The 21,362-nt window shown below is 39.8% G+C and overlaps 1 protein-coding gene across 1 annotated transcript; it reads left to right on the top strand.

The window, feature by feature from the left end:
• The first annotated feature begins 224 nt into the window (after nt 1-224).
• On the top strand, nt 225-18,694 carry RHOU (ras homolog family member U). Its single transcript, XM_021000447.2, has 3 exons — nt 225-1,409; nt 3,226-3,284; nt 15,197-18,694. The coding sequence occupies exons 1-3, from the start codon at nt 1,118-1,120 to the stop codon at nt 15,650-15,652; spliced, it is 807 nt and encodes a 268-aa protein (XP_020856106.1). The 5' UTR covers nt 225-1,117; the 3' UTR covers nt 15,653-18,694.
• The last annotated feature ends 2,668 nt before the right edge of the window (nt 18,695-21,362 follow it).

The raw sequence follows: 21,362 nt of genomic DNA, 5'->3' as shown, positions 1-21,362 counted from the left end.
TGACAAGAGAAAGGGAGTTTTACAGCTGAGCCCTGGGCCTACAGAGACTGGAAGGAAGGGTCAGAGGATCGGGAAGAAGTTGTTAGGGTGGGAGGATTAGAGAGGAAAGTTTCGGGGAAAGGCAATCAGGGAATAGAGGGTAAAAAAGAGATGAGGAAGAGGCCAGAGGAGAACCAAAGATCAGAGAAGCGTGGGAGAGGGAAAGAGGAGAATGATTCTAGCCAATAGGCGTCGGCCAAATTGTTTCGCCCTTGGAAACTGGACTGGACGCCAGGATGGAGCTCTTTCCTAAGGTGACCCCCAAGAATGGGTCTGGTCCCCGCCGCCGCAAGCCAAGTGGTTGGTGCTGACTTAGGGGTGGAAGAAGGTGCAAGAGGTGTAGGGAACAGGTAGAGAGCGCTATAGCCTCAGCCTCCAAGGGCTGCAGCTACAACAGCAGCAGCCACGGCGGGCGCAAGGCCAGGTTCCGCCTCTTCCCCCCAGTCGGCTCCCCTCGAGTTATGTCATCGTGAAGCTAGAGAGAGACACACACAGAGAGACAAGGAGCACTTTGGCTTCAGTAGGCTCTGTGCGAGGCTCTCCTGGATCAGTCTCTTACCTCTGGCCGCTCTGTGCCTTGGTGGCTGCCCATTAAGGAACCGCGCCAGTCACATTTCTCTCCCAAATCCTCCTTTGTCTCGCCACTTTTTCTTCGGAATTTCAGTTTTTCTGGCTGGCTCGTTAAGAAGAGCGTGTTCCACTGTTTCGCCTTCTTGGCTGGAAGACTACAGACTGGTGAGGAGAGAGCCAGCCGGCCAGTCTCCTCTTGTCACCGGAGAGTGAGGAAACAATTTGGGCCGGAGGAGGAGGAGGAGGGGGGCCGCGGATCTTTCCCGGCTCCCCCAGTGAACGCCTGCAAAGCTGCCTGGACGCAAAGAGGAGACGGGAGCCGCCGCCCGGACCGTACCGGCTTCGTACTCCCCAGAGGACTGGGAGCGAGGAAGAGCTCTCTGTCCAAGGGGAGCTCTGTCCGCAGGGCAGTGAAGTGCCCTTTGCGCTTCCCTCTCCCAGTTACCCGAGCGCCCCGCGCCGGCTCCCCTTTATCCCCTTTGCTTCGTCGCCCGCGGGAGAAAGGCCAATGCCGCCGCAGCAGGGGGAAGCGGAGTATATCAGCAAGCCAGTGCCGGGCTGCTGCAGCTGCGAGGTGCCGCCCGTGCCCCCGCGCCGGGTGCGCAGCAGCCGGGGCGCAGCAGCCGCCGCCCTCGGAGCAGCCCTGGGGAACCGCTGCCGGGCTGGGGGTGCGGAGCGGCGGAGCATCAAGTGCGTGCTGGTCGGGGATGGCGCGGTGGGGAAGACGAGTTTGGTGGTGAGCTACACCACGAATGGGTACCCCACGGAATACATCCCTACCGCCTTCGACAACTTCTCGGGTAAGGCACGAGTTGGAGACCGGGCTCCAGGGAGCTCGTGTCTTTACTGGAGAGGAAGAGACGAAGAGCAATGCATTCGTTCTTATAATGAGTAATTAAGAAGCAAAGCCTTAGCTATCTAAGTGATTCCTTCTAAGGGGGTGCACGGGTGTTGCTGTTCATTCGATAGAGAAATGCCGTAAATTAATCATGCTAGTGGCTTCCACCACCTCGAGGGTGGCATGTTTTGGAGCAAGTTGTAAGGAGGTTATCCGGCTCCCCAAACTTGTTGGGGTGGAAGTCAAGTGCAAATGGAAATTAAAAAAAAAAAGTTTTGGGGAAGGAGTAGTCCCTGCGATCTAGCTGCATTTTTAATGAGAGGAAGAAACAAATTAAAAAGGGAAACCTCTGATTGTCGGTACAGTTGTCCTGGGGCGAAAAGTGCTGAGTCCGAGCGAAACCTCCTGGCGCCTGGGTTGGGAGTTTTAATTGGAGGGTGATAACTGGGTGTGCTGTTATCAGCACGGCCTGGGACTTTCAGTCCTTTCTGGTTGTGTGCCTGACTTTGTACTTGCTGAACTTTAAAGCGCCCGTAGAAACTGCCAGATAAGGTTTAATTTGCATCAAAATAGCACCAATCACAACTCACAAATCCTCTCAGCCGGAGTTATTCCCCGGTATGGGCAGGTTTTCTTTCTTCCCGGTCTTCCTCTCCATAACAATAGCAAGGTCTATTTCCGATTTCAAGTATCTCTTTAGTTTACTTCTAGCCCCTACCACGCGGTTCTTAGAGGGTCTGTTGATGCGTAGGTAAACTCTCTCCTTAATTGCAACCTTCTTTGTGATTTTTCCTCTGCCTTTTGTCACTTTCTGGAAGTTTTATGGTGCCCTTGAAGAGTGTGTGATTAGCAAACGTTTATTGTAGTTTTTGTTCTTTCTGCACCCACCCCCTTAACGATCCTCTTTTCTGAGCTATTAGTAACTCCTTGTGGCGAAGAACTGGCAATTTATTACTCCATCAAGACAAGCTGGATGGACATTATCTGAAGTGATTTTTTTAAAAAAATTAACAATTGAATCCCCCCCCTTCCTTTCTTCCTACCCAGTTGATGGTGGGATCATTTAAAACCAATCTAGAATGCAGCATCGCTGATTAAAAACAATTCCACCAACGCTTGTTGGAATAAAATGAAAAAAAAAATCTTCAAATCCTGGTCAAAAGGTTAACGGTTTAAAAAAAATCCCTTATTTGAACAGAACAAAGAGATAAGGAGAAACCTCTTTTATAAACAGAACAATGCAGGTAGCTGCTGTTTGCACATGGTCTCCAAACAAGCTTGAGTTTTGTGATAAACTCTGCAGTCAGAAAATTTTCCCAAGGGAAAACAAAAATATTTACTGTGGCTTCCCAGTGATTTAGAGCTGTGAGGTTGATTCCCACTTACCCCCAGCCCTCTCTCACACCACCCCCCTGTTGTTTTTAAGTCTTTCTGAAACATAAATGTGACAAGAGAATAAATCCTCTAGACCTGGAGGAAAGGGCTGTGTCTCTTTTGGTCTCATCAAAGGGTTTTCTTTCCTTCAGTGATTTGCTACTTCATCAGCTGCACTGAAGTGAATTGTCAAGCCCTGAAGGGTTTGTATATCCAAATGTTTGTGGCTGATCAGGTTCCAGCTCTTCAGGCTATTAAGTCTAAATTAATTGAAGAAACTAAAAGAAATAGTGTTGGTGGGAGGGCCTGGGTAGGAATGGGGGTGGAGAGTGGAAGGTATTACTCTCTTGTGAATGATTAAAGAAGCCCCTCATTACACTTTCCTTTGTGTCTTTTCTTCTTAGCTGTTGTATCTGTGGATGGCAGGCCTGTGAGACTGCAGCTCTGTGACACAGCCGGCCAGGTCAGTAAAATAACTCCTTGAAAATAATTTCTTAAAAGAGGTTATGGCTTTACAAAGTTTTACAAAGAGACTGAGTTATCCTTCCAGGGCATCGTGAAATCATCCTTCTCATACTTGCTCTTGGCTGTTCTCATATCATAAACAGGGAGAGTACCACTACTAATAAACTTGCTGAAAGGTTTGGCCAGGACAAGATGGTAGTGGCCAAGGTCACTAGGCAAGGAAACAAGTCTTAAACCTTATTCTCTTTCTCTACTCACCATGTCCTCCTGTCATTTATCTTTGTATAACTACACACAGTGTAACACTTAGAATTATTGATTTAGAAATGGAAGGGATCTAAGAAGTCATCTAATATCTATTCCCTTGTTCTACAGAAAACTGAGGTCCCCAGAGGTGACATGGCTTACCTGTGGTCACACAGGTAGTGAATGGCAGAGCCAGCATTGAACATACATTCTCTGACTTCAAATTCAGCACCTTTCCCCCACTGTACTAATATATTATATCCTTGAAATGTTAAAAGTTAAATACTGGAAACTCTTCTAGGCTGGTATAATTCTATTTTTCCCTAATTAAATTTGATTTTCAGATCTGCACTTTCTTCCTGTCACCTCACTCCCCAGCTAAGAAAACAAAAACAAAATCTGTTACAAATACGTACAATGAAGCAAAACAAATTCCCACATTGACCATGCCACTGCCCCATTCCCCCCTCCCCAATTTTGAGTCCATCATCACTCAGAAGGTAGGCAGCATCTTATGTCCTTGGGAATTGTAGTTAGTCATTATGTTGATCAGAGTTCCTAAGTCTTTCATAAAATTCAATTTAATATATGTTTATTGAGTGCTTGGTACGTGCCAAGCACCATGTTAGATATGAAGAATACAGAGACAAAAATGAAAGTCCCTGCCCTCAAGAAGCTCACATTTTATCAGAGAGAAACAACTTATAACAGATAAATCTACAGCATAAATACAAAGTTATTTTCGGGTAGGTGGGAGGATAGTACTAATGACTAGGGGTCTCAAGAATACTAAAGACCTCTTGTAGGAGATGGCCTTTTAGTTGAGCTAGGGTGCCAAGAGGTGGGGTAATGGAGAGAGAAATTGTGTTTATTCATGGGTCCTAGCCTGTTAGAGAGAAGAACAGCAATTAGTCTAGTTATCAAGAGTGTGTTACAGGGAATAAGGTGCAGTCAGCATAGAAATATTAAGCAGGCATTGTGCTAAGTACTGGAGATACAAAAAAAAGAAGGCAAAAAACAATCCTTATTCTCAGTGTAATGGAGGAGACAACATATAAACAACTATATACAAATAAGACAGATTGGGGTAGTCTTAGAAGGAAGACATTAAGATTAAGGAAGATTGGGATAGATTGGAGGAAGATTGGGATAGATTGGAGAAAGATTGTAAAAGGCTTTAAATATCAAACAGATCAGCTTACATTTATTCTAGAGTCAAGAGGGAGTCATTGAAACTTCTTGAGAGGAGAGTGACAAGTTTGTACCTATGCTTTAGGAATATTACATGTTAGCTGTATGTAGGATGAATTAGAGGAGAGGCTGGATGCAGTGAGACTATTTAGGAGGCTGGTGAAAGTCCATGTGAGGGATAATGATGAGGGCTTGCTGCAGGAAGGTCGTGATGTTAGTGGATAGTGGTGGGGGTGAATGCAAAAGATGTTTCAAAGGTAGAATTGACAAGACCTTGGTAACTGATTAGACAAAGTGGGGTGGTGGTGAGTGAGAATGGGGTTGAGGATTATTCCTAGGTTTTAAATTTGGTTGACTGGAAGAATAGCAGTAACCACAACAGAAATAGGGAAGTTGAGAGGAGAGATGGGTTAAGGTGAAAGGTGTTTGGGGAATTGAGTTTGAGGTACATGTGGTTAAAAAACTTAGATCTTTATCTGGTTTGTTAGTTCTTTTTTGAGGGACATGTTGTCGACTTCCCTTAAAAACAAGTCCCCTCTCTTTCCAGGCTCTCTTCTTCTATAATCCATCTTGGGTATAATCTAAATCAGAGTTGTCAAACTCAACTGTATAAGTGAGGCCAGAACCAGATTAAAATGCAATTGGGAAATGTTTAACAGAAATAAATAAAAGTACAATAAAATGTAAACAATGTTAATTTGTGGTTTTCTAAGGCAATATACCTAGGGCAAGGATCCATTTCTATTTGAGTTTGACACCATTGATCTAAATAATTTTTCTAAAGCCCTCCTCTGCTCAGAAAACCTCATGGACCCTTCTTGCCTATAGGATAAAATTACAAAAATCCTAAGCCTAGTATTTAAGGCTGACCACAATTTGGCTCCCATGGGATTTGATCCAACTTCATGATGCACTGGCACATGCTGATCTCTTTTTTTCTAGAATGTATGCCTTCCTTATCCTAGCCTCTTAGAATCCTTGTCTTTGATTCAGATGTTTCCTCCTGCAGGAAGCCTTCCTTGATCTTCCTCAATTGTTAGTTTGCCCTTCTTATTGTCCTTGTATTCTCTTACTTGTGTAAGATACCACAAACTCCACCCCAGTAGAGTGTAATGTGCTTGAGGAGATAGGGGTTGCTTTTCTATTTTATCCTTGTGTTTCCTGTGCCTAGAAAAGTGCTTAGAACATACTAAACACTTCATAAAAGTTTGTTGTAATGAATCCAATCTGTATTGGTATATAAAACTACAGATTCTTAAGGTCTATTTTTGATGTATCTAATAATATAATATATCTAAGACTCAAGTCTTGGTGTTCATATCATCATAAGATACTATGTAATTAGTAACTTGTTTATGTACATGACCCTGTACTGGACCTTCTAGAAAGCAGTTTGTTAAAGATGTTTTTTGCCCCTTAGAAGCTTATACTATTTGCAGAGTAATTTATGGTTGTTTCCATTCATTTGCAGTCATTGTACAAGGCAGGTATGTGTTATTTTATTTTATAATAACAATTTTATAGCTGAGGAATCCAGAAAGTTTCAGTGATTTGTTCCAAGGTCCTAGAATTAATGGCTGGTAGAGACTAGTCTCTGCATTTTTTTAATCAGTGATTTGACTTACTTAGCCCCATTATCTTTTAGAACATAGAAACTGTTGTTTAGCATGACCCAAGTTTAGAGGCTAATGAATTAGGAGTTCATGACCAGTCAGTCTTTTGAAATATTTTGAATATTTATTCTTGTCTGGCAAAAAAATGAGACATTTGCCAAAAGAAGGTGAGGTGATAAGAGTTTTGAGTTGATGGTGTAATAAAAGGGGGGTGGGGAGGATTTGGTATCCATAAACTCATGCTTGGATCAACATATTAATCAATGGCAAAGGTAAAGGATATAGCAATACCCTTATTCATTATATAACCCATACATAGCCAGGTTTTAAATTGTTAGACCATTGAAACTGGGCTCCAACCAATAATTTCCCTTTGTTTCTAACAAGTAACTGCAGACCTGGAGAATTGGTAGGGTAAAGTTGCACAATGAGTACCATGAGACATTATGCTGATAACCACATGGCCACTCTGAATGAGGCTAACCTTCAATTTCTGAAGAGATTTAAAGACTGGTGCCATCTGTCACTAGGGCCAAAGCCAGTTCATGGTCCTGGTGCTCCTACTCTGTGGGAGAATCAAGTAGAGAACTGGAGTGGGGAAGTGATTCAGACATGAAGGGTTCCTAGGAAGAACCAGCCCGGCGTTCTGTTCACATACTGTCCCACTACCACTCTTCTCCTCCCTACCACCATGGCTGACTGTTTACTTACTGCTCACTGCCAGGATTCCTGGTATATGGTGTGTGAATGACATGGGGTGGGTGGATGGGGGATATGAAGATGAGATAAGAAGGGTTACAGAGGCTTCAGTGTTATATTAGGGTGAACAAAAAGCAAGAATTGCTAAAGTACAGAATTGGGGACAAAGAAATTAGTCCTTTGAGGATTAAGAAGAGCAAAATCTCCTGCATTTTTATTGTAGTTAAATACTGTGGTGATTTTTGTAATGAAAGTTTCATTCACTTTTATAAAGTTAATTTTTTTCATCATATAATGTTGATACAGTAACATCTCACTTATTGAGAAATCTGCTTATCTTATTATGTTACTGAGAAATCAGAAGCAAGGAGAAGAGGCCTTTGGGACAATCAAAAGATGTGATAAAATGAAGGCTTTTACTCTCAAGAGAACTCTTCTCCCATTCCACCATCCAGAAGATCATAGGTTTAGATGTTGAAGGTTCCTCAGGCCATCCAGGCCAATCTCCTCATTTTACAAATGAGGAAATGGAGGCCTACAGAGGTTAAGGAACTTTCCAAAGGTCACACATGTAGTTTAAAAAAAAAGACAGAACCTGTTGACCTTTTTTTTTTTTTAGATATTATCTGTTTTGTCAGGGGTGTGTGTGTGTGTGTGTGTGTGTGCGCGCGCGCGTGTACAGGGGATTGAGAGGGTGCCAAGCAAAAAGCTGCTCAAGGCAGACACATTGATAAAAGCAACACATGTTTTGTTGAAGTGACAGGAAGAAGAGAGGCAAAAAACTTAAAAAGCAAACAAGAAATCGGAAAGTATAGGATGACTTCATGTGGGGTCAGAGAGCCCAGCAATTCATTTTACAAACATTATTATTAAGTTCTTGTGTTCAAGGCTCTGCATGCCTCATTAGTTCATGTGGCCCTTGCTAACAGCTTAGTAAATTACTACTTGTTTTTAATGGTTATCCTTAGTTTCCAAAAAATGGTTAAATTATTTCCAAAATACTCTGTTTACAAAGGCAGGAAAGCATTTGTTAGATTTTATAAAGATTCCAATCATGAATGTAGAAAGTGAAACATTTTGGCGCATAGCTAAGCTTCATTCATGTACTTAATTGGAACACCTCATATCCATCAATCAACAGGTATTTATTAAATACTTACTCTATGCCAGGTGTTGTAATTGCTGGAGATACAAAAACAAAACAACAAAAAGAAAGAAAGAAAAAAGAAAAAAACTCTACTTTTAAGAAAAAAATGAAATCTTTCCCAAATGATTGGGGTTTTTTTGTCTTTTTTTTTAGCATTTGCCACCAAGTTTATTTGCTATCGATTATCACAATATTTACAAAACATACTTTGCACAATCCAGGCATGATTATCTGGGTACAGTAGAGTTCTAGGGAAGAGCTAAGCTTTCCAATGGCTATAAGTGGTCTTGGATAATGAGTTTATGGAAACACTTTCTCTTTCTTCAGCAAGGAAAATTATTTATGAAGCTATGTGATTCAGCATCTTTCTCACCCCAGGGAAAGCAATATCACCCCTCTTGTTGGGATCTGTCATTTTTCAGACATGAAATATTTATATCAGAGATCTTATATTTTTAAGTTAACATATATCAGAGTTGTGGTTTATAGCTTAAGATTTTTTGGCTGCTTTGGTTATAATTGAGTATTTAGAGTCATGCACAGAGCTTAGAACATTAGCTCTGGAAAAGACCTTAGAGTTTCTCTAGTCCAGGGTTCTTAACTTGAGGTCTATGAACTTGTTTAATATTTTGATAACTGTATTTCTATACAGTTAGTTTCCTTTATAATCCTACATATTTTATTTTAGACATTTGAAAACATTATTCTAATAAGGTGTACCTGGGCTTCAGTCTGCGAAGGTCTATGACAGCCAAAGAAATAAGATGTCCTGGCTAGTCCAACAACATTTTATTAATTAAAAAATAATAATAATAGCTAGCTATATGGAAGTGACTTGAAAGCCTAATAGTAACAACTAATAAGAAGTCACTTACAGAGTGCTTTGCCAGACTAAGTAAGTACAGCCTAAATGTGAGTTATTATCATTAGGCTTTCAAGCTATCTTCATACAGGCTTTAGAACTATCTTCACACAGTGTAAAATAACTATGAGGTTGGTAGTATCATTGTTATCCATCTTTACAGATGAGGAAGCAGGCTCTGAGAGATTGATTTCTCTATCATACTATAGCTAAGTAAGGATTGCTGCAGGATTGTGACTTTGGGTCTCCTGACTTTAGTTATGCCCACAGTTGACATAAGAGGTATCAGACTTCCTTACTAAGGCCCACAACAATCTCAAATGCAACTGAATCAGATTAAAATGTGATTGGGAAATTTTTAACAAAAGAAATAAGAATACAGGACAATGTAGATGATGTCATTGTGGTTTTCTGAGTCAGTATCTGTTTCTCTTTGACTTTGAAACCACTGGTCTACACTACCATTACCTGTTTAAAAACAACAACAACCCAGCATTGACTGGAGACCTTAAAATAGTCTGACAGTTTTCCTCCTGGACTTTGAAACTCATTTAAAAAGATGGAAAGTCCCAGATATTGCAGAATCATGGGATTTAGATCTGAAATGTACACTAGAGATACTAATAGAATGTAAGCTACTAAGCTATTTCATAGTAGGGATGGTAGTTGGTTATTGTCATTTTAAAAAATATCCTCAGTGCCTAGCAATGTGCCTGGCACATGGTGGGATCTCAACAAATGCTTATGAATTGAATTGAAATAAATTCTCTAGCCCAGCCCTTTTAGTTTACAAATGAGAAAAATGATGTCTGGAAAAGTTAAGTCTGATGTCATATATGTATTGTAATTATAGCCATCAAAAGTGAACTATTGGGTCAGCTAGGTGGCACAGTGGATAGAGCACCGACCCTGAAGTCAGAAAGACCTGAGTTCAAATGCGGCCTCAGACCAAACACTTGACACTTACTAGCTATGTGACCCTGGGCAAGTCACTTAACCCCGATTGCCTAAAAATAAAAAAATAAAAAGAACTGGTAGTTAAAAAAAAAGTGAACTATTTGTGGCCCTATTTCTCTGTCTCTCTATCTTTATTCATGATGTCACTTCTGCCTGGAATATCTTTCCCTGCCATACCTATCAAAAACATTACCCATCCTTCACATTCAGATGTCCTCTTTCATGAAGTTGTCTCAGATTCCTTTTCTTGCCTAGCTTGGCAGGTAGATGATACAGTGGATAGAGCATTAGGCCTGGAGTCAGGAAGATCTGAGTTCAGATATGGCCACAGACACTTACCAGCTATGTCTGTCTGGGCAAGTCACTTAACCTCTGTTTGCTTCAGTTTTCTCATCTGGAAAGTGGTGATAATAATCACCATCATCCTTATCACAAAGTTGTGAGGATAAAATGAGATAATATTTGTAAAGGATACAGCCTAACATACAGTAGGTGCTTAATAAATGCTTGTTTCCTTCCTTTCTTCCCCTTGTCACTGGATGCCTTTTCCCTTCCCTACCACTAGAATTTGATAACAGTTTATTTCTATCTGCTGAGCACATTCTTCTCTACAGTTAGAGCTCTAGTCTTAATATCAGAAAACAACCTGGATTTGAGCCCTAGCTCAGCCTCTTCTTTTTTTTTGCTTTTTTAGGCAATTGGGGTTAAGTGACTTGCCCAGGGTCACACAGCTAGTAGGTGTCAAGTGTTTGGTCTGAGGTCAGATTTGAACTCAGGTCCTCTTGACTTCAGGGCCGGTGCTCTATCCACTGCGCCACCTAGCTGCCCCTTCAGCCTCTTCTTAGGAAGTTGTGTGATCACTTAATGCAAATCATGAGGTGTCTCTGACCTTGAGTTTCTTTATCTGATAAGTAGGAATACTAATACTTGTGCTACCTGGTTTGGCTTTTCTTTATTTCCCCACTCTTAACACAGTTCTAGCATATAGTAGGTAATCAGTAAATGTGTGTTGACTTTATTGCCTCTCTTAGAGACTTGTGAGGAAAGGAATTTTAAATCTCATACTACTAATTAAATGTGAGCTAAAGTTAAGACAGCAGCAAATGTTGAAGTGGGAAAAGGTGACAGGAAATATGAGTTGAAATTCCAGCTCTGCTACTTAATAGCTGTATAATCATGAGCAAATGATTTCGCTTCCTGAAACTCAGTTTCCAGATCTGTAAAATGGAATTATAATGTGCCGTGGGTAATTGTGAGGAAAGTGATTGTTCTATTACTGGGTATTGCTATAGGTTTTCTGCTGTACTTTTCTTATCCCTTTGTTCTTGAGTCATTTTAGTTATGTCTGACTCTTTGTGACCCCATTTGGGGTTTTCTTGGCAAAGATATTAGTGTGGTTTAACATTTCTTTCTCCAGTTCATTTTACAGACAAGGAAACTGAGGCAAACAGGGTTAAATGACTTGCCCAGAATTACACAACTAGTAAGTGTCTGAGGCCAGATTTGAACTCGGGAAGATGAGTTTTCCTGACTCCAGGCTCTGAAATCTATCCACTGTACCATCTACCTGGCCCTAGTGGAATGGAAAGAGCATTGGATTTGTAGTTAGAAGGTGGGAGCTAGAATCTCAGTTCTGCCATTTATGTCCTGTGTGACCTTGAACAAATTACTTGACCTTTTTGGGTCATAGTTTCCTCCTTGTTGAAATGAATGGGTTGGTTGAGATAATCTTCAAGTTCCCTTCCAGTTCTAAATCAAGGAACCCTCCCATTAGATTAGAGGGGTGAAGGAGGGTGACAGATATCTGGTCCATCTTGAGTTCTCTTCCAGGCCTAGCATTGTTAGTGCCTTTAGTGGGATAGATGCTCTGTAGTGATTCTAATGAGACTAAATTGAACCAAAATGGGAAACATTCTGGGGCAGTAGAGTACTAGTCAGAGGTCTTGAGTTTGAATCCTGGTTTTGCCTTTAGCCTAAATTATTTCTCCTTTCTTGGCTTCATTTATAAAAGGTTGGAGGGAGTGGGGATTGGACTAGATAACTCAGTTGAACTAGATGACCTCCAGGGTCCCTTTGAGCTCTAAATCTGATCCCATGCAAATCTCATTCTATTCCCCCTAGATTAGTTAGTCTCCCTTCTAAGTGACTTGGATTAACGCCTGCTGGGATTTCCTCAATAGTCATCCAAGGGAGCTCAAGTTTAAAGACATTATGTGATTAAGGTAATCCTCATGCTGTCCCTACATGGTGGATGAGGCCACCATGTCTATCCCTGATTTAGATATCAAGAGATTGGAGCACAGATCCCCCAGTGTGTGAAATTACACTGAAGGGAGGTGATTCTGTAGACACTAGTTCTTTAACCTGTCAGGTAAGATACAGCTGGGTGTGTAGAAGCATGAACTTCTAAATATGAATTGCTCCTTGTGAATTTCGATTTTCTCTTGAAGGCTGTGTATACAAATAAACACATCGGTCAAAATGAGGTTAATGCATCACCCACAGTCTTACTTTTAAGTGAAAACACAAAGATATTGGGAATTTTTAAAGAGACACTTTTTGACTCAAGAAAAAGAGACCATAGCCAAAATGGTGTGGCTTACAATAGAGTTGCTAACAGGAGCTTCTTTAATCTGTGAACCAAGTTGTATTCTCCTCACAGTAGTAACTTTTGCTGTCTGGTTTTTTTTTTTGGTTCCCCCCTCCCCCATATGATTAAACTTAAACATGCACAATTTCTTTAACACGTACCTGGCAAGTTCATACAAACCATTTGATTCCCAGAATCCATTTCACTGAACGGAGAGTACCCTTCCATTGGCCTTCCCCTCCATGTGCATATTGCATTTACATCAGTGAATATAGAGCTTCTGTTTAGGCAAAGGGAGCTAGGGGGCTAAGTTTCTGTTATGCTTCCTTAGATTCTCAGACTCAGTCTCCAGAGGTCTGGTGAAGCCTGCTTCCCGGACTTCTGTCATAGACCCAGTCTTGTCTTGTCTAAGTTGGCCTGCTTTTTATGGGGAATGCAGGCCCTCCAACCAATATCCAAGTGTTTTTGGCCTCATTCAGCACTCAAGTGCTGCTACCAGCGGGACTAATTTTACATTGTACTTGTTCTTTGTGCTTCTTAATTTGCCATCCTTTGAGAATATGCGGGAACTTTTAGTTAAAATGTTTTCTGAGCCAAGTAAAAGCCTATCTGGTTTATTTTTGCTCAGCATTTGATATATAAAAGCAAATTTGACCTCTGCTTTGGGCTTTTGAAAGTTCAGGAAGCTACTGTAATTTTTTCAGAAATACCCTGAATAATTCCAGGGTTTCAACTGGACATTTTTTTTTCATATTAGTTGATTGACCTCTGCTTGAAATATGGCACCTTGACTGGAGATAATAAATTCCAATAAAAAGAGACCAAGAGCCTTCATATGGGAGGGAGAAGAGGTGGTGAATAGGAAGGCTTTGACAGGGATTGATGTTTGTATAAATGTGGGGTTGTAAATAATGTGACAGAACGAAGAATTGTGTAGAGGAGTCTATGGAATAATGCTTAATTTTTTGCATGCCACCGGATAGCTAAGTCTGTATGATGCACATTAAAATGGATGTCAGCCATAAATATGAACTTTAAATAGCAATGAGATCATTCCTATCCAAGTTTTTAGTAGGAAACTATTCAAATCACATAACTGAAAATAGAATTGCATGAACAGAGGAAAAAAATAGATTTCAGATTCATACAGGTTAGAAGATCTTACTTTTAAGGTCAGAGTAAAAGGGGAAGATATATGTAATTATCTGGTCAATAGAAGTTTGCAGACTGCCAATTCAGATCATTTGGAATAATTCTAACATATCTTTTGTCTCAAGATTCACAAAGGATACATAGGGTGGGGTTCAGCAACCTTGATGGTCCTCTAACATATGGGAACTCTAGAAACAGGATAGATGATACGCATGGCACAAACTGGTCCATACAGAGTAGAAGAGAAAAGGTAAGCAGGTGGACTAGGAGAGAAAGATGAGAAAAAGAGAATAGATGTGGAGTGGAGAACAGGACTTTGCCATCTACTAAACCCATTGGTCAGTTAACACAAGTGGCATGGAGATCAGAGCATGTGTTTGTGGTTGGTTTTTCACTCTGCCAGTGTATAACTCTATACTTTCTAATAATTAAGTAATCAGTCAACCAATAAGCATCTATTAGGTACTTATTGTGTGCCGGATGGTAAGGATGCAAGAAAAAGAAAAAGCAATCCCTGCCCTCAAGCAGCTTACATTCTAATGGAGGAAATACAATATTAATCAGAACATACAAGATTAATATAGAGAAGATCTAAAGTAGTCTTAGGAACACTTAATCTCCATGCACTGTATACTTTTCCCCTCTATGAAACAGACACATCTATGCTATTAACTTCCTAGCTGTTATGAGGATTATGAACCTAGAGCTGGAAGGCAGCTAAGAAGCCATCTAGTCCAGTCCTCTCTTTTCTATAGAGGAAGAAATTGAGGGCCAGGGACAAATCACATATAGAAGTAATCGACAGAGCGGTCATTTGAACTGAGGTTCTCTATCTCTAAATTCTTTCCACTGTACCCTGAAATATTTTGTACTCTTAATTCAGTTCACCAAATATATATTAGTCAGTGAATCAATAAGCAATTATTAAGTGCCTACTATGTGCCAGGCACTGGGGGCATAAGACTTCCTATCTTCAAGAAATTTACCTTCTACTTGGGCTCTGTAGATATTTTCTCTATTTTTAGTTGAGGATATGGATACAGAAACTAAATTCTGAATAAATAGGAAGATGTATACCTACAGTTTAGAGAATCTAAGCCTGAGTTACTCGTTGTAGTAGAACTAAATAAAGTAAATCTTTTAATGCGCTGTTATGTACGTACCTGGCAAGCCAACTATAATACCCCCTTGGTAGTTGTTTGATATCATGAGGAGATGCTAAACGTTAGAAGCATATGGGAATGGAAGGACCACTGTTGACACACCCAGAAGATGGATGTCATCATCTGTACATTGAGACTGTGAACCTCAAAGGGGCAGTGGTATTATTACTTAGACAACAACTCCTTCCTTCTGCTTCCAGTTGGATTTTCATAACCTTGGAATATGCTGCCTTGAGTCTTTAAACTGTGACTAAAAAGGAATAATTCTGGACTGCTTTGTTTCATTACAGGATGAGTTCGACAAACTCAGGCCTCTGTGCTATACCAACACGGACATCTTTTTGCTTTGCTTCAGCGTCGTAAGCCCATCATCCTTTCAGAATGTAAATGAAAAATGGGTCCCAGAGATTCGCTGTCACTGCCCCAAAGCCCCCATCATACTGGTTGGCACACAGTCAGACCTCCGAGAAGATGTCAAAGTCCTCATTGAACTGGACAAATGCAAGGAGAAGCCAGTGGCGGAGGAGGCCGCTAAGCTGTGTGCAGAGGAGATCAAAGCTGTTTCTTACATTGAGTGCTCTGCCTTGACTCAGAAAAACCTCAAAGAGGTCTTTGACGCAGCCATTGTGGCTGGGATTCAGCACTCGGACATTCAACAGCAACCCAAGAAATCCAAGAACAGGACTCCGGACAAAGTGAAAAATATTTCCAAATCTTGGTGGAAGAAATATTGCTGTTTGGTGTAATGCTGCTGGCCAGAGACCCAGAAAAGGCTATTTTTAGAGGAAGTACAAATTAGAAGCTATATTAGCTTAAATGACTTTTACTTTCACTGTATAGAAAATATGTGTATATATGTATATAGAATGTGTGTGTATATATATGTATACACATATATAAATACACATCACTGTGGGAGAGCTCAATTTATGTTTCTTCATGCTTTCTCTTCAATTTCTTGTGCAAGTGAACAGGGCAGCCATACTTTTATGCAAATGATTTTTAAGTAGATTAAGAATTTTCTAGCAATCTGATCATTTAAAGCTCATTTAATGATCACACCTCATGAGAAGACACTCCACACCTAGGTAAAGATTATGGAGTTTTTGTTGTATTTTAATATATAGAAGGACAAAGGAGCATGATAGATTATGGGAGGAAGAAGAAAGCTTGATTTAAGGCTCAGCAGTAGACTGTGAACAAAGGGTCATCTCTGGGCATTTGTATCTCTCTGAAACATGGTGCCTGCTAAAGAACAACATTTTTAGCCTTAGAACTCCATGCAAATTGCACTTTCATTAAAAAAAAATCTGAGGAAACTTGCAAAGGTTTGTGTGTGTACAACCTTAAAACAATTGGTCAATTCAGTTATGTCAGTCAAGGATAAGTGCCTGGCTAATTCTGTGGGGGAAAAAAATCTATCCAAGTGGTTATTTGGCATTGTGTAGCCCCCTCCTAAAGCCATGATTTAGAAAAAAATCTATAGATACATATATAGATTTTTTAAAAACATGTATATATACACACATACACACACACACACACATTTAAATCAGTTGTGGGCATTGGGCAGACATGGGTCAAATGACATGCTGGTGTTGAGTGAGTCTGTTGGAATGTCTCCTCCATTTGGTTTTAGGGAATAACCATATTAATGGGAGCAAAATGTGGCCATTGAACTTCCTGACTCCTGGCCCAAAGGTCTCCTCTTTTAGGTTCTGTAATATGTGCCCCAAACGCTTCCTTCCCGCTTTGTTCTAACTCCCAGGCTTTTTTCTGTGTGTCTTGAGATCTTGCATGGCTAATTTGTACCATCTGTAAGGCTTGGGAATGCTCTTTTGAAAGGAGGTAGCAAATGTTTGTGTGACACAATGTATCTTTTTTTAAAGTCAGCCAATATGTGCTCCTCAATGTTTCCCCTTTACATAATGGCTGTTTATGCTGCTGGTTCAACTTTTAAAAAAATGAATGAGAATCGAGGATATGCCACAATTACTGGATTTTCAAGGAAAGGCCTGGATTTTTCCTCATTAGAAAGCTTTTTATAAAGACAGATCTTTTTTTTTATTTTAGCCCAGGTGTGCTGTTAGAAGGCTTTTAATTTAATCGTCTGCTGAGACTGCTTTAAAAAATACCAGCTACCCTAAAAACCCGTGAAAGCATTAAGTTAAATGCAACAGATGACTTTTTCCCAAAGAACTGGCAGCAGAATAGTGCCATGTGTCTTAAAGATCATGAGAATACTGCTGCCTAGTAATGGGAAGCTAGTGTTTTAATTGGCTGCAGCTGAGCTCTATGGATCAGGAGACCTGTGTTCACAGCTCCTTAGCTTCCTTGCTTGCCTTGGGATTTTGAGAATGTCACTTATTTGTGAGTCATGGAGATTTGCAAGTAGGTGATATTTACAAGGCATTGTTTCTCTTGCAAAATGCCACATCAGCCTTTAACACACCGTGGGACATAAAGGTGGGGTGCAGCAGGGTTTTTTTCTTTTTTTTCCTTTTTAGTCTCTGATCTCAAGCTTACCCTGGGTTAAGCCAGCTTTTCCATATTCACAGCTGTATCTAACCTGAAAGGGAATCTTTGTGTAGCTGTGGGGTAGAAGAGTCCTAACTCCTTTTGCCTTTATGTATTTAGTAAGTTCCAACCCATGTTCTCTAGAGGAAGTCCAATACCAATCTATAATTTTTTCTTGCTCCTGCTAGTAGCTATCAAAAACCTTTTTCAAATGTATATGGAACAAAAGATTAACCCTTAAATACACATAGGCTCTTATTATTATTTATCTTTTGTTATGAAATGGTTGCCATAGTTTTTGGAAATGTTTAGTTACAACCTGAATTGATTAAAAAAAGTTGCTCAACTTCTTGTGATTCTTAAAACAAACTGTGTTGAATGAATGAATTCTAGACAATTCCCAAGCCTAATTTAAAGGATTTAGTAAAAGTAAAGCATTTAGTCTTTTAAAAAAAAAGGGGGAGGGAGGGGAAATCAGGCCCACCCACCTTCCAGTTCTGAAAGCTTCACTTAAAATGCTTTAATTTCTTATCGGGTGCTTGACTCTACACCACTGAAGTTAGAAATTGAGCCAAGAACAGAGCCCAGTACTACTAGTAAGTACTTGGGCTAACCCTGATGCTTAAAGTTTGGTAGGTTGTTTTTATAAGTGTAGGTATTTTGTTATTTTACAACGTTTTATGGAGTAGGAAAGCTGGGGTTGGGCCGGAGGTTTCCCTTCATATTTATTTCTCTGTTAAATTAGGCAGGGTGGGGAAACTTTGAAAAGAGTGTGTGTGTGTGTGTGTGTGTGTGTGTGTGTGTGTGTGTGTGTGGGAGGTCAACTCATTTCAAAGCCCAGAAAACTTGTTAAATGTAAATTTGTAGCTTGGTATGGCAAAGGTGATTTTTTATCAGCACCCTATTTTATAGTGTGCTAGTCTGATGTAAATCTTAAACTCTAAGGCAATATTACTATTTCAGAAAATGTGATGTACCTGAGAGCCTGTTTTGTTATCTTTTTTTTTTTTTTACTATTGTGTATATGAACTACATTCTTGCAACTTTATGGACACTACGATTTCTGTTCTTAGGTATATTTGGAAAAACCACAGGTATTTTACAAAGCCAAAATGAGGAAAAAGTCCTCCACATTGCCTCTTCTCAATATTGTGCCTTACCAAGTTGTGTTTTCCTGTTTTTAAGTGTAGGTGATACTGAGCAGAATGTTTCATTTGAAAATGTGATGAGTCAGGTGGTGTGAAATAAATTTCAACCTGTATGTATTTGCATCTGCCTGTCTTATGGAAGATTTTCTTTTGGAAATAAATAAGGTCCAACCACCCCTTTAAAAACACTGTACCTGATAAGCTCTTTGAGATGTTGGGATGGGAAGCAATATACAATCAATCATTCAATAAACATTTATTAGATGCCTACTATGTGCCTGGCATTATGCTAAGTTCTGGGATACAAAAAAGAGTCAAAAGACAGCCTCTGCCCTCAAGGGGCTTATGACAACATGAAAACAAATATATTCAAAGGAAGCTTTATAGAGGATAAATAGGAAATAATTAGCAGAAAGAAGGCACTGGGATTGTAGAAGGCTTCCTTTAGGAGGTGATGTTTTCACTGGGACTTGAAGGAAGCAAAGGAGGTCAGTAATCTGTATAGAGGGTGGAGAGGGGAAGATGAAGCATTCTAGGCATGAGAGACAGCCAGAGAGAATGCCTCCCTGAGTTGTGTGAAAAGCTTATTTGTTGGAATTGAAGAGGAACTATTAGGAATGATTAGAATGGGGATACAGGAAGTTGTCCCCAAACAATGAGGTACAGGTCAGTTTATCTGAGAATTACCTTATATTATCTGGTAATAATAAAATGAATCTCTGGTAAACAATCTGTATTAGTGACTGCAGTATTGCTACTGAGTCCTGTGAGATTTCAGGTTTATTTAAAATGAAATATTAGAAGATAAGGTTTCTGCTTTGGGTAATAATAGTCTTTCAATGGTAGGTACGAATGAAAAAAGCATATCATGTGCAGTATTGAAGAACTTCTCCTTGTGAATTGTATAAAGATAAACCATCAACTCTTCCCAGCTGAAGGGGAGCTCTCAATGTTCCTTTGCCCATTGTTTCAGTGTCTTTCTGTTATACCAGAGACTCCATGGCTTACTCAATGTCATAACTCTTAAAAGCAGGAAATACTAAAGCATTCAGATTATCTACCCCTTTATGGTCCAGTTCTGCTGGTATGGATTCTCTAGCATTTTTGACATCTACTTCTAGATGGCTATTAGTGCTTTAGGAAAATCTATGTACACTTGCTGTCCCTGGAAGATTTTAATTTGTAAAGCCAGCCCTATGGTCACCGATTACTTCTTCCTAGTCATTGCTACAGTTTGGATCATTGAAAGATGGTGCCTAGGGTTATGGCTTTCAGTAGGCAAGGATAACTCGTAAGGTTTTGATTAGTACTGGTTCAAGTAAATGCAACATTCTTTTAAGGTGAAAATACAACTAATTTAGTTCAATTTAAAAGGAGTGCCTAATGTGCGCACAATTTAAAATTTGTTAGCTAAGTAAACAAAGATCATTAGAGCCTTGATAATCACAGTTTCCTGATTTGATCCACATTTATAGTTACTGTTAATCAAAAATGCTGCACAATTATTGTAAACCCTATCAACCTCTTAAATACACATAGCCGCTTGTTATTTATCTTTTATTTTGATGATAAGGATTAGATGGTTCAAAACATGGTGAATCTTCATGAAAGAGCCAGGGCGGTGTCATAGTTAGGAAGCCTAAGACTTGGAATAAGGAAGGCCTGGGTTCAAATCCTGCCCCAAATACTTAGTAAATGTGTGACCCTGGGCAATTCCTCCAGACCTCTCTGAGTCTTAGTTTCTTTATCTATCAGATAGGAGGATTGGATTCAAAGACCTCTAAATGTCCCTTTCAGCTATAAATCTATGGTCCTATGTCCTGCTCAGAACAAAATGAAAAGAAATCCATACAATCACAACCTTTCTCCCACTAAACTTCATCTCTAAATAATTACTACGTGCAATAATATGAATGATTTATGAAGATCAGTATTCTAATCTAAAGAGACAACATAACCTTTCAGTTACTTTGAGTGGACAAATCACACGGCACCCATAATGTCTTACAGCTTGACTGATCATATTAACTGATTTCTTATTACCAGGACAGTTTCATTCCCTGCTTGTTATACTTATCAGAGAGAAAGTGTTAAACATCTTCTGCACACTCAAAATTAGACATCCAGGTCCTTTCTATTAGTCATTTCCACCTCTTTTTACACAGAAAATTCCCATTTCTTTCTCCATTCTGTATGGCAACCACTCCCTTAACCATGTTCTCCTTTGTAGCTAGTAAAAAATCAGCACTCAACAAACAAAAGGGTACAAGGTGACTCTGTATCTCTTATGTGTATCAAATCCCATGCTGATCAGTTCTTTAAATAGCAAAATATGTGGTATGGTGAAAAAAAAATTTGGATTCAAATCCTGTCTCTGATGCTCATTATATACATGACCTTGAACATTTAAACTTCCTGATCCTCAGTTTCCTTGTCTGATAAATGATTGGGTTGGACTAGGTGGCTTCTGAGGACCTGTTTTGTTAGAAATTAGTTTTCTGGGGCAGGTAGGTGGCGCAGTAGATAGAGTTCTGGTCTTGGAATCAGGAGAACTTGAGTTCAAATTCAGCCTCAGACACTTGACAGTAGCTGTGTGACCCTGGGCAAGTCACTTAACCCCGTTTATCTCAACAAAAAGCACAAAAAAGAAATTAGTTTCCATATTACTCTATTTCCCATCTACTTCAATACAAAATTTAATGATAATAGTAATAATTGTGATGGATGACGTAGAGTTCTCCAAGGTTTGCACAGTATTATGCATTATAATGCATCATCTCAGTTGACTGTA

This window comes from Phascolarctos cinereus, unplaced genomic scaffold (genome assembly GCF_003287225.1).
Source record: "Phascolarctos cinereus isolate Bilbo 61053 unplaced genomic scaffold, phaCin_HiC Scaffold_5;HRSCAF=322, whole genome shotgun sequence".
NCBI classification, from domain to species: domain Eukaryota; kingdom Metazoa; phylum Chordata; class Mammalia; order Diprotodontia; family Phascolarctidae; genus Phascolarctos; species Phascolarctos cinereus.
This window is presented reverse-complemented; position numbering and strand designations above follow the sequence as displayed.